The 13,469-nt window shown below is 46.1% G+C and overlaps 1 protein-coding gene across 1 annotated transcript in view; it reads left to right on the forward strand.

Moving 5' to 3' along the window:
- Positions 1-296: 296 nt before the first annotated feature.
- The window catches only part of GATA4 (GATA binding protein 4), a 55,287-nt gene continuing 42,114 nt past the window's right edge, over positions 297-13,469 (forward strand). Inside the window, exons 1-2 of the mRNA XM_079968888.1 lie at positions 297-626; positions 6,456-7,213. Coding sequence (XP_079825014.1) covers positions 6,691-7,213 — 523 coding nt within the window. The 5' untranslated portion in view covers positions 297-626; positions 6,456-6,690. The remainder of the gene's footprint in view (positions 627-6,455; positions 7,214-13,469) is intronic.

Here is a 13,469-nt window from a genome sequence, read left to right on the forward strand (position 1 = left end):
TCCAACCCCCTCTCAACCAGACGTGCCCCCATCCAATGTGAAACCTGAGCAGACTCCGCTTGGCTTTGCAAACGTGCCAGCTGTTCCGTGGCTGCGACGCTAGCAGGGTGCCTCCTCCTTGCCTGAAACCCTGCTGCTGCCGGCCCGTGCAGACGCTACTGAGCTGGCTAGACCAATGGTCTGAGTCATGGGAAAGCAACTCCCTGTGTGTTCCTATGGTGTGGCGAGGCCAGGAGGCAAGAAAGTGGGGAAAGAGGAGGGGGAGGACTGGAGGAGGAGGAGGGAAGAGGTGGGAAGCGTCAGCAGAAGCCCTGCTTGAGGTCCTGGCCGAGGGGGCTGGGCCGGAGGCGCCTGACGCCTTTGCGCCTCTCTCTCTCTCTTTTTCTCCCGGCAGGAGCGAGGCGTGTTGCTCCTGCGGCCGCCCGAGGCAGGCAGCCTGCAGAGACGGGCCAGGAGCCTCCCGCGGGCCACTTGCGGGCTTTCTCAGCGGGGTAACCGCCGTGATCAAGGCTCCCTGGCCCCCGGAGCGCGGGCAGGCTGCGCCCCGGCGCTGCTCCGGAGTGGAACCGGCTTCGCGGGGAAGAGAGCCCGACTCGGAGCAGGCAAACGGAGACGGAAGAAAGCAGGTCGGTTGGATCTCTATCTCTCTCTCTTGCAGACCTCTCACCATTTTTCTTTATTTTTTTTCCCCCTTGCTCGCCGCCACCACCGCTTTCTCCTCGCCAGATATATTCCCAGATATATATATTTTGCGCGCGCGCGTACTGGACCTTTATAGAACCGTAGACCTGTAAAGTGGAAAGGGATCTCTAAGTGCCATCTAGTCTACCTTCTGCCACGCAGGAATCGCAGTGAAAGGACACCCAAAGAACATTCCTCACCCTCAAAGAATTCTGGGCTCTGTAGTTTAGGCTGGGCTGCTGGCAATTGTCACAATGCGAGGGGGAAACTACGGTGCCCAGAATTCTTTGAGGGAAAGACTGCTCTTTGGATATATTAAATGCACGCGGATCGAGAAAATCTGGTCGTTTTTCGCTTCGTCTGACGCTGGATTCTTAGGGCAGCACATGTCGCTCCCTCTTTGCGCAGGATCCACCGTCCCTTTGGATAGGTTCCAATATCTATTTTTCTCCAGTCTCTCCGTCTCCGCAGCCAACCCGGCCTTTCCTTTCCTAGCTGAAACTGTAACCTTCTTCATTCAATTTCCCCCGGGATTGAGGATCGCTAAACCCAACGAGGCGAGTAAAACGAACTTAGGGTCGCGCTGCGAGGATTCCACGACCCCCAGCTTCCACGTTCTCCTTCTTTCTCCTTTCCAGTTTCATTCCGCCCCTTCTCGTTCTCTCTCGCTCCTTCTCCTCCTCCTCGCCAGCTCCCTAGATCTCCGTTCGCTTTATTTTTATATCATTCCCTTACTTCGCACAAAGCAGACATTCTTTTCGCTTAAAAAAAGAGAGAAGAAATCAGCGACTGGAAACGCAACGAAGGTCCCTAGAAAAGTGAAAAATTAAACTTCTTAAATCCTACCCAATTTTTATAAATAATCCCATCGCGGTAGTTTCGGCAGGATTTTATCTCTCTTTTTTTGCGCAAATCTCCTATACCTCTAGTTATCCCCCTCTTAAGGTTAGTAGTGGTTTTTGATGCGGGATTGATTCAGTCAAACGTGAAAACTTTTAAACTCCGATCTCAGCTGGATTGATAGATGTCGTGTAGAAATCGATGGGGCTGAATTGTGCGTAATAGGAATGATTATTGCTATTCTTCTAATATTCTCCCAGTTCTCCTTGCTGTTTTGAAAGTCTTCCTTATTTGCCTTCTTTTTAGCTACTTGCTACTATATTTATTTACTTACTTACTTACTTACTTACTTACTTACTTACTTATTTTAAAGATTTGTGTAACAAAACCTATATGCCGCTCGAGAGTAATAAAACTTCTAAACTGTTTGCAATAAAATATCCAAGCGGCCTTAGATCATCATTGGCTACTTTGTAAACCCCAGGTTTGCTGACCGAGATTCTCATTGAACGGGGAGGATTTTCATTTTTAAAGGGCAGCTCTTGTTCAAAAGGTGATTTTTCTTCCTCTCTCGTTTCTCAAACAGGGATGTGTGTGTTTTTTCGGAGGGGGGGCGACAATAAGAAACATTTTTTTAAAAAACGAAAATGTGCGGTTTCAAATGTAGAGCTACTATTTCTTTCTTCCTCACTAAGGCACTGCTCTGTAAAATAATAATAATAGTTGATTATTATTTCCTAAACAGTCTCTGTCTTTTTGTGATCGCTTTTTAAAAGCAGGGAGCAACAAATATCTGATTTTAAGCGCGGAAGTTAAAAACCCCTTTTGAGGGCGGGACGGAGCCACTCAGAGGATCTGATTCAATATTCTTATTTTTACTATGATTTCCGCGTAAAAAGAGGGTTCTGTTCCGAGTAAATCGCTCGGTTCCAAGTAAAGCAGGGGGGCCAAGTGAGTGAATAAACCTCCGCTTATTCCCCGCGTTCAAATCTCCTTCGTAAAACGTAATAATAAAAACATTCCGTTCTTAAAAGATGGAGATGGAAACGATGGGGAGGAGAAACCCCAGTAAGGATAGAATAAAAAAAACCAACAACCATTCCAAATATTTCTAGTATGTTTATCCTATTTGGATTCCCCCCCCCATACACACACCTTTAAATTTTGCAAAGTTTTCAACCCAACTCATTTTTTCTTCTGCCAACTATTTGCATCTACATATAAAGTGGGGGTCTCTTTATTTACATCTGGGTTGGAGTTAATTGAATTTCAGAATTGCAAAAGCACCTTTTTTAAACCCCGCTGGGAGAAATGTAGTGGGACACACATTCGTTTGCTAGGAAGTTTTAAGTCGACCTCCTGCTTTCAGTTTTGAAGTGTTCAAAGTTGGCTGGAGCGTGTCCGTGTTTCCTGCTCGTCATGCTATTTTGTGTGATCACAACTTTACGCTTCTCAAGGCTGCAATGCAACGCTGAAGGTTATACCTTAAACCGCATTATTTTGTGCGTAATTGCACTATCGCCGTCCACAGATTTTATATTTGTGCACGTTGCAATTCAGATTTGCTCCTGCGTCGTCAGAAAATATTCATTATTTTGAAGAGTTTAGTTCTACAAACATTTTCTGGAGGAGATTGCTAAAATATATTAGATCAATCCGATTCATGAGTGAATCAATGTAAGGATATGATTTATTTTTTCAAAAGGAAAAAGTGTGGGGTTGTTGCTGCTGTTGTTTTTTAAAGGAACGCTGGCAGCCGATTTCTAATTATCTGCTTGATAAATCTGGAACAGAAACGGCTAAAACTTTGAACAAATGCTGCGGGCGTTTCGTACATAGAGACTTGTGTGAATTTCAAGTTACTTTTAAAAAGGGGGGGGGGGAGCTTTCCCCACTTAACTTTATTTCTTCAGTTATTGAGCAGCAGGGGATAATTGGGGAAGAATCTTCGCGACGCTTGAATTCGGTTTCACCTACGGGGAATGAGGAGTGGGAGGGGGGGAGTGTTAATTCGTATTAACCTGGAAAATCTGGAAAGAGAGGGTTTGTTCGCTTCACCATGGCGCAAAAACAGCGGGCATGCTGGGAATAATTATTTTTTTGGGGGGGGGGGCTGAGACCGCGAATGATCCGATTTAAAAGAGAAGCCACCCTTATCCATAAAAATAAAAATCCCCTAAACTCCGTTTACGTTTCATTTCCACGAGAATCTCCTTTGGGGCCGATTGGCAGGAGACAGAGACTGGGGAGGGCGGCGAAAGAACCGGTCTCTAAATTCAAATCGAATTCAGTGTATTTTTGAGAAGAGCTCGATTTTAGACATGAACGCTGGCCCATCTCTTTGGGAAAGAGGCTTTTCAGAGAGGTTTCAGGGACTGGATCTTGCAGGCCTTGGGAGTCAGGCTACCAAAGTCCACGTGTTTAGATGGTGGGGGTGGGGAGCTGGAGAGCCAGGCAGTGATTCTTCAGCAGTCAGGGGGTGACACTTTGCACATGCCCAAAGGTTGCTGGCCCATCGCCTTGCGCAAGAGTCAAGTGTGGAAAGCAGATTGTGTTTGTGTTCGAAGTACTGTAGGTTGCTAGTTCCTGTGTCTCCTAATGGGTTGTCCATGCAATCCTTTTCAGTGACCCCATCAGCCTCTGCCCTTTAGAAGATTCTAGTCCTCTCTGTTTCAGGCATTAAGCGTTGAGGAGACCATTTGAGAAGGGAGTAGAGGTGGCATCGCTCCCTTGGTAAAGGTAAAGTAAAGGGACCCCTGACCATTTGGTCCAGTTGTGGGCAACTCTGGGGTTGCGGCGCTCATCTCGCTTTATTGGCCGAGGGAGCCGGCGTACAGCTTCCGGGTCATGTGGCCAGCATGACTAAGCCACTTCTGGCGAACCAGAGCAGCACACGGAAATGCTGTTTACCTTCCCGCCGGAGTGGTACCTATTTATCTACTTGCACTTTGATGTGCTTTCGAACTGCTAGGTTAGCATGAGCAGGGACTGAGCAACAGGAGCTCACCCCGTCACAGGGATTCAAACCGCCGACCTTCTGATCGGCAAGTCCTAGGCTCTGTGGTTTAACCCACAGCGCCACCCGCATCCCTCGCTCCCTTGGTGCCCGCATACAAAATGCAGACTGCTGAAGGGGACTGTTTTTTTTGTGTGTTGCGGGGCAGGCTTCCAAAGGCCCTGGAGAGACATTGTGGCACAGTGGTTAGAGTTGTGATTACACTTAGGCTGGGGAGACTCTGGGTTCAAATCCCCCACAGCCACGGAGCTCACTGGGTGACGATTGCACCCTCTCTGTTTAATCCACCTCGCAGGGTTGTGGTGAGAATGAAGGACATGAAGGTTAAGAACAACAGGAAAACAAGACCTTCATATTCTCCTGCGTCAACAGAAGGACGAGCAATTCATGTTAGTTAGCCTGTCCTGCATTTCCTGCTGCTGTTTTGAACATGTAGATGTACATGCATTGTAGATGGGGGTCACACATGGGTTCCATGCATGTGTTGCAGTGCTCTTGCACACAATTATACCTACCCTTGCAGTATGCACATCCTACATGGGTCCCACTGCTTGCCTCTCTAAGTGTGGTTGGGCAGAACTGGCAGATCTTAACTGCAAAGGAGGAAATCATGACTCATCACAGCTGCCTTTTGATGTGTGCAGAAATGTGTATTTTGACAAGCGGAGAGGGGTGTTGTTCAAGGCTGCAAGGAATAGCTCTGTAATGAACATTCCTCGCCCTCTGAGCGCGCACAGAAGTCATGAACCTGAGAGGAATTGTGGCCTGTGTCTTTTTAATCCCTAAGCATGTGCACAGTTTCCAGACGTCCCATTTCTGTGTTGAAGTCAGCCTCAAATGGAGCTCTGGTTCACAGAGCGGTGATTCCTCCCTCGAAGGGTTGGACTAGATGACCCTTGGGGTACCCTCTCAACTCTACAATTTTATCCTTCCAGGAAAAGTATACACCTATGTCACAGCACACCGGGACCTATCTGACTCACATCTTTCTGTGTGCAAACCGTCTTATACTTTTGCTCACCCACTTTCCGTTGCCTGCCTCCCCCCAAAACAACTTTTTCCATTTTCTTGCCACCCCACCAAAGACAAAGGTTGGATTCCTCAACCTTATTCTTATTCTGGAGGACCTCAAGCCATTCCTAACCTACCTAACTCTAGGCTCCAGTTTCAATCCTTTATTATTTTCACTCCCTTTCCCAAAAGGACAGCCTACTGCTGTGATGTGATTTCAGATCAAACAGCCAGACTTGGTCCAATTAGCAGCATCTATACCCCCAGGGACAAAGGTTTGGCTGTGCTGGTGCTGCCCTCTGACCGTCTCTCACCTTCCCTAAGTTTATTATACCTGCCTTAAGTGGGATGGGGTGGCACTGTGGGTTAAACCACAGAGCCTAGCACTTGCAGATCAGAAGGTCGGGGGGGGGGGGGGTTCGAATCCCCACAACGAGAGGGGGGGTGAGCTCCCGTTGCTCGGTCCCAGTTCCTGCCCACCTAGCAGTTCGAAAGCACGTCAAAGTGCAAGTAGATAAATAGGTACCACTCCTGCGGGAAGGTAAACGGTGTTTCCGTGTGCTGCTTTGGTTTGCCAGAAGTGGCTTGGTCATGATGGCTACATGACCCGGAAGCTGTACGCCGGCTCCCTCGGCCAATAAAGCGAGATGAGCGCCGCAACCCCAGAGTCGGCCACGACTGGACCTAATGGTCAGGGGTCCCTTTACCTTTATACCCCCAGGGACAAAGGTTTGGCTGTTCTGGTGGTGCCTTCTAACTGTCTCTCACCTTCCCTAAGTTTATTATAACTTATTATACTTAAGTGGGGAGGGGAGCCTTTTTGAACCACCTTTTCTCTCCCTCTTTCTCTCCCCCCCCTACCCACACTTTACCTGCATGTCTCATTCTGTCTCCCCTTCCTTTATAGGTGTGAACCAGGCCCAGAAGGGAGAGAAGGATGCTAGACCACGGAAGCCACTGCTGGCCCTGATGGCTGGAACCACCTTTAAGGTTAGGACCTGTTAGGACCCATAAAACTGCTTCCCCACCCTATCCTCTCATCCTGGACCTGATTGGGAACGGCAGGGTCACCTCCTGTCTTGATTTTAGAGGTAGACTCTCTCTCCCTCTAACCCACTTGGATCTCACCTGCTCCTCCAGAGATGTACCAGAGCTTAGCCATGGCTGCCAACCATTGCCCACAGGCCTACGAAGGGGCGAGTGGCTTCATGCATGGTGCGGCTGCCACTTCCCCTGTCTACATCCCGACCACGAGAGTCGGCACCATGATCCCCAGCCTCCCTTACCTCCAGGGGTCTGCCTCATCACAGCAAGGCAGCCCCTCTGGCCACTCCATCTGGACTCAGCCCGGAGCCGAAAGCGCCTCGTATAACCCCGGCTCGACGCACCCGTCCGTCTCGCCCAGGTTCTCCTTTGCCGCCGGCTCCCCCATCCCGACCACCACCTCCAGAGAGGGGGCCACGTACAACAACCCTCTCAGCATCACGGCCAACAGCAGGGAACAATACGCCCGCAGTTTCAGTGGATCTTACTCCAGCCCCTACCCAGCGAGCTACATGACTCCGGAGCTGGGGGCCACTTGGACTTCCTCGCCCTTTGACAACCCCATGCTCCATAACCTCCAGAACCGGGGGACCCCAGGAGGGACTAGACACCCCAACCTAGGTAAGATTTGCTCTCTCTGTTACCTTTGCCATACAATACAGTGGTGCCTCGCAAGACGAAAAGAATCCGTTCCGCGAGTCTCTTCATCTAGCAGTTTTTTCGTCTTGCAAAGCAAGCCCATTGACGGCTTAGCGGATTAGCGCTATTAGCGGTTTAGCGTCTTTTAGCGTCTTTTAGCGGCTTATTGGCTTAGTGGATAAGCAGATAAGCAGCTTAGCGGCTTAGAAAAGGGGGGGGGAAGGGGGAAAAAACCCGCAGGAACTCGCAAGACATTTTCGTCTTGCGAAGCAAGCCCATAGGAAATTCGTTTTGCGAAGCACCTCCAAAACGGAAAACTCTTTCGTCTAGCGAGTTTTCCGTCTTGTGAGGCATTCATCTTGCGGGGCACCACTGTACAATAATCTTTATTGTCATTGTCCCATACAGAACAACGAAATTGAAAAAATCTACATCAGACATTAAAAAACCAACAAGCCTGCTATCTCAGCTATTGAATACAATAAACCCACATAAAGACTACTTTACACTGCATTTAAAAGCAAAATCGCATTTGGATAGAAAGTGTTTCTCAGACGGCTAGTCCTAGTCTTTATAACCCTGTACCTTCTTCCAGAAGGCAGAAGCTGAAAGAGATCATTTCCAGGGTGCGCACTATCCTGCACTATCTCTGCAGCTTTCTTATGGCACCTGGAAGCATATATTTGATCCAAGGTGGAAAGAGTGCACCCAATTATTCTCTCCGCAGTCTTTACAACCCTGGACAGTGTTGTTTTTCCCCTGACCGTGCAACTCCCAAACCACACACAGAGACCATAGGTTAATACACTCTCAAGAGTACAATGGTAAAATGCCATCAACAGGTCCTTTGAGAGATTGTTTCTCTGGAGGATTCTCAGATTCTTTAGTTAGGGTCTTTCTAGAAAGAAAGAAAAAAGCTACATTGCTAAGCAGGTTCTGGGTATGCTGATTTTGAACTGACCAGCATCTAACCAATTAACGGACTGAAAAATTTATCTGTAGAAGAGGGTGTTTTGAAATAATACTTTTATGCTTAACGGCAAAATCGTAGATGCAAACAAATAAGGTGAAGCAAATGAAAGCATCTGTTCACAAACGCTAAGGGCGTTTGTGTTGGTTAGAGTGTGGTGCTTATAACACCAAGGTTGCAGGCTTGATCTGCATAAGGAACAGCTTCTTATTCCTGCATTGCTGGGGTTGGACTAGATGATCCTCAGGGTCCCTTCCAGCTCTGAGATTCTTTGATTCTTGAAATGGAAGGCTGCATAAGGTTGAGCTTTGCTGCTAAACTTGTTGTTCCAAAGCATTACAATGAATGCCGATCTTTCTATGAACTTGTTGGGTTGATTTATGTGTGTACTTTTATAAGAAGTCGTTTTTACTATAGACCAAACTTTTATCAAAGCATTCACATGTACTCTCTGTTCCCCAGTTCTTAGCTATTGTGATCCTTACTGCTGACTGCTGTTTCCTGCTCATACATTTAGGTGAACTCTAAATATTCTACTACTTGGTTATTTGAAAGACGTTATCTCTGAAAATGAGGACATTAAAAAAAATATCTTTCTTTTCCCTGAGTGTGAGTTAACTTAACCATGAATAGCAATTAAAAGGCTACTCTAGGAAAAGAATTGGGAACATCGTACATTTCACTTTAAGAAAATATAAACAGAGCTAATTCTTTCTTTTTTAAAGTTCTGGATCCATCTGTCTTGCTAAGTAAAAACAAAAATCTGAATGATGCTGATTTCAGAGAGAATGCCTTTCCTTCAGTTATTGGTTTTGTTTTGTTTTTCCCCCCAAAATTATTATTCATTTTATAACACAAATAGACAACACAAACAGAAAGACAAACAATACAAACAAATTCTTGTCTTATCCTTATTTTCTCTAAACATTGTTAGGTGGGTTTCCCCAAGTCCCCCCTATCTGATTTTCATTTTACCTCATCTTTAGCAGTTTACATATATCATAATTTCTAACCATTTTTATTTAAATCACGCTTACTTTAATCATAAAAATCTTCACATTTTATCACTTACAAATAATACTATTCAGGTTGGGAAAAAGCAAGCTTCCTGCTTGATTTAGGATATGAAGGGAAAGTGATGAGTTTCTTTCCCTGTAAGGATGGAAGCAACTAAACACTTCATTGAGGCCATAGGGTGATTTTTAATCTTCTGCTAAAGATGCCATATTTTTTCCTCTCTCCTTTAACTTTAGAGCTTTTGTTGAAATGAATTAAAACTATTTGAGAGGTAGGGTTCTACTCTCCAGAGACTTTTGTTAGCAATAAGAAGGTTACCAGATTGCTCAAGAAATCCAGCCCGTACACAAACACACCACAACATCCTGTTGCAAAGGAAGAAATTGGGAGTGAAATCAACTAGGGACACTCAGCATTTTGATGTGGTTCTGATGTGTCTGAACCTAGGAGACAAAGGTTGGATTCCACAATCGCTATTCTGGAGGACCTCAAGCCATTCCTAATCTACCTTAACTCCTAGTCCTAACCTACCTCTCCGGGTTGTTGTGAAGGTAAAATGGGAGGGGGGGAGACCTTGAGCGCCTGGGAGGAAATGTGAGAGGTACATGTAACGAAATTGAAAAGTGAATTGGAAATCATGTTTTCAAACAGGCAGAAGCAACAAACTTGCAGCACCTTAAGACTTGGCATGTTGCAAATATATCTCTTCCCTGTATGGCAGAACAACATTGTAGTTGGTGCTAGCCAAATCTCCTGGGTGAGGAGTAGGAAGGAGACATTGAATTAGTGGGGTGACATAATAATAATAATAATAATAATAATAATAATAATAATAATAAAAACAACAACAACAACAACAACAACAACAACAACAACAACAACAATAATTTATTTATTTATACCCCGCCCTCCCTGGCCAGAGCCGGGTTCAGGGCGGCTAACACCAACAAAATTTCAGTAAAAACATAATAGGGGGGGGGGACACCAATTTAAAATACAGGTTAAAATGCAGCCTCATTTTAAAAGTAGCCCATAGATCAAAACCATAAGGAGAGGGAAACATACGGGTCAGACTGGGTCCAAAGCAAAGGCCGGGTGGAACAGCTCTGTCTTGCAGGCCCTGCGGAAAGATGTCAAGTCCCGCAGGGCCCTAGTCTCTTGTGACAGAGCGTTCCACCAAGTCAGTGCCAGTACTGAAAAGGCCCTGGCCCTAGTTGAGACCAATCTAACCACCTTGCGACTTGGGACCTCCAAAATGTTGTCATTTGTGGACCTTAAGGTCCTCTGTGGGACATACCTGGAGAGGCGGTCCCGTAGGTACGTGGGTCCTAGGCTGCATAGGGCTTTAAAGGTCAAAACCAGCACCTTAAATCTGACCCTGTACTCCACCGGGAGCCAGTGCAGCTGGTAAAGCACTGGATGAAAGTGATCCCACGGCAAGGACCCTGTAAGGAGTCTTGCCGCGGCATTCTGCACCTGCTGGAGTTTCTGAGTCAGATTCAAGGGCAGCCCCGCGTAGAGCGAGTTACAATAATCAAGTCTGGAGGTGACCGTCCATCTCTTAGATGATATCATAGAACTGCAAAGTTGGAAGGGACCCCCTCTGCAATGTAGGAATCTCAGCTAAAGCATCCATGACAGATGGCCACCCAGCCTCTGCTTAATAACCTCCAAGGAAGGAGACATATCCCCAGATTTAAGATTTCAGAGAATGGAGGGGATCTGGTGGAGAGCCTTGATTCCAAACGGGACATTTCCGTTTGGAGAAAAGTCAATTCGGAAGTGACACGATGATAGAAGTTTCTGAGTCAGCCGGATAGACAAAAGAAAGCACTTCTTAACAAAGGGGGAATGGTTAAGTAAACTTTGTGAGTACCTGGAGTTAGCAAAATTGACGGATTTAATAAGGCATAAGTCAAAAATTTTAATTCAGAAACAATGGAAATGTTTAAATGATTATTTATACAAGCAGGGCTCAAATACAGAAGTTTGGTTGTGCCTAGACTAACCTTGTGAAGAATACAGGGAACATAAAGATTTGATTGATTATGAAAGAATCTAAGGAAGGGGAATGATTGAAGAACAGATGTAAATGTTAATAAGAAACCTAAGAGACGTGTGGTGAATGCGGTGGAAGTCTTTCATAATATTTTAACCAAGATTTATATATTGCAGTATTTGAAGCAAGAATTTGGTAATATTCCAGGTTATGAAAAGTATTTTTCTTTTCTTTTGTCTTTATATTTTTTATTTTTCATTTTCTTTCTTTTTATTTTTATTAGTTTTCATTTTGGAAAATGTTCTTATAGTGTTATGTATTGCGCTTTGTTTAATTTCTATTTTTTGAAAAATTTAATAATAATAAAAAAAGAAAGCACTTCTCTGCACAGTGGTGTAGTTCACCTGTGGAACTGCCTCCCACTGGAGACAGGGATGGCCACCAATTTGGGTGCCTTTAAAAGAGGATTGGGACATGGGTGGCACTGTGGGTTAAACCACAGAGCCTAGGACTTGCCGATCAGAAGGTAGGCGGTTCGAATCCCCCCGACGGGGTGAGCTCCCGTTGCTCTGTCCCTGCTCCTGCCAACCTAGCAGTTCGAAAGCACGTCAAAGTGCAAGTAGATAAACAGGTACCGCTCCAGCGGGAAGGCAAACGGCGTTTCCGTGCGCTGCTCTGGTTCGCCAGAAGCGGCTTAGTCATGCTGGCCATATGACCCGGAAGCTGTACGCCGGCTCCCTCAGCCAGTAAAGCGAGATGAGCACCGCAACCCCAGAGTCGTCCACGACTGGACCTAACAGTCAGGGGTCCCTTTACCTTTACCTATGCTCTGCCTCAAAGAGATACTTCCAAATACTAGTTGCTGTAAACCCCAGGATGGGTGAGGGCTCCTGTGTTCTAATCCAGAAGGCTCTTCTTATGTTCCTAATCATTTAGACAGGCTGATGCAGTAGTAGAGTGTGGTCAGTCCTTTATCTTTGAGGATAAGGCTGTCCATGGATGCTGGCCACGATAGCTATGTTCCCAGTCCCGTGTCGGAAGCACAATGACCCCGAGTGCCATTTGCTGGAAATTCCCAGTGGGGAGAACACTATTGCTTGTGGGACTCTGTAGGCATGTGGTTAGTTACACAAGATGCTGGAGAATTTGAGCCTGTGGCATGATCTGACGGGGTTTTCTTTAGGTGCGTATGAAAACACTCAAGATTGCTTAGTGTCTGGGCCAATAGCTGTGTTTAGGGTAGTTGGGAGAGCACGAGACTCTTAACCTCAAGGTCGTGGGTTTGAACCCCACACTGGGTGAAAGATTCCTGCATTGCGGGGGGCCACTAGGGGGCGCATTGGAAGATGGCCGACAATACCATCTCTCCGACCCACACGGGGTAATTAAGAGGCTGTTATGGGAGTAGGCAGCCTCCCTTGTTGCCCCAAGGAAACGGGGAACACTGCCCTTGCCTGCTGTGCCCATAAATCACCCCCTAATTCGAAAGAAGGGGGTGAGGGCCCTAGGCAGAATGCCCCCGTGTGTACCTCGGCTCTCCTGGACGCTGTCTCTGATTGTGCACTAGTTGCAGCAATTTGGAATAATTAATTACAAAAGAAGCAAATGCACATATTTCAAGTGAAGAAGGGGAGTGAAGTCTGCTAATTTAAGTGACCTCTGCGAAAGAAGGCGATGGGCTGGAGAAACAGGAATATTTTACGATGAAGATACACCAAAGGCTGGGTATGTTGACAACGGGGCTGAATGGGGGGAAAAAACCTTTTTTACTTTCCTTCTATGTGATTTACAAGAACCCCTCCTCATTAGAATCGTCGGTTGAACTGACCCAAGCAGGATGATTAAGGTCTGTGTGGAGATAAACTTTAATCAAAAGTATGCTTTATGGAGACCGAGAAGCAATAAGAGCTTTTGGGAATGGCGCAGCAATTAATTCGGAGTCGCCATCTTGCCAAAGGATTTATAGCCGGGAGGAAGAACGGACTTGTTTTCAGACTTCCTTTGCTAGTGAATCTCCTCAGAGGTTTTGAGAAAGGAGGCAGATTGGTGAAGATTAATGACGCTAAGACTGTTTTGATGTATGGAAGTGATGTTATATGGAAAATGTCTGGATATGGCTACTGGATAAAAAATAATAATATCCACGCAGGATTACAAACTGTTCTAACCAGCTTGCGGAGACTATCAGAGGTCACAAAGAGAAAGGAAAAATATATGAAAATAACAACAAGAGATGTGGAAAAATAATAAGA

Source organism: Podarcis cretensis (genome assembly GCF_951804945.1).
Source record: "Podarcis cretensis genome assembly, chromosome: 3".
Taxonomy (NCBI): Eukaryota; Metazoa; Chordata; class Lepidosauria; order Squamata; family Lacertidae; genus Podarcis; species Podarcis cretensis.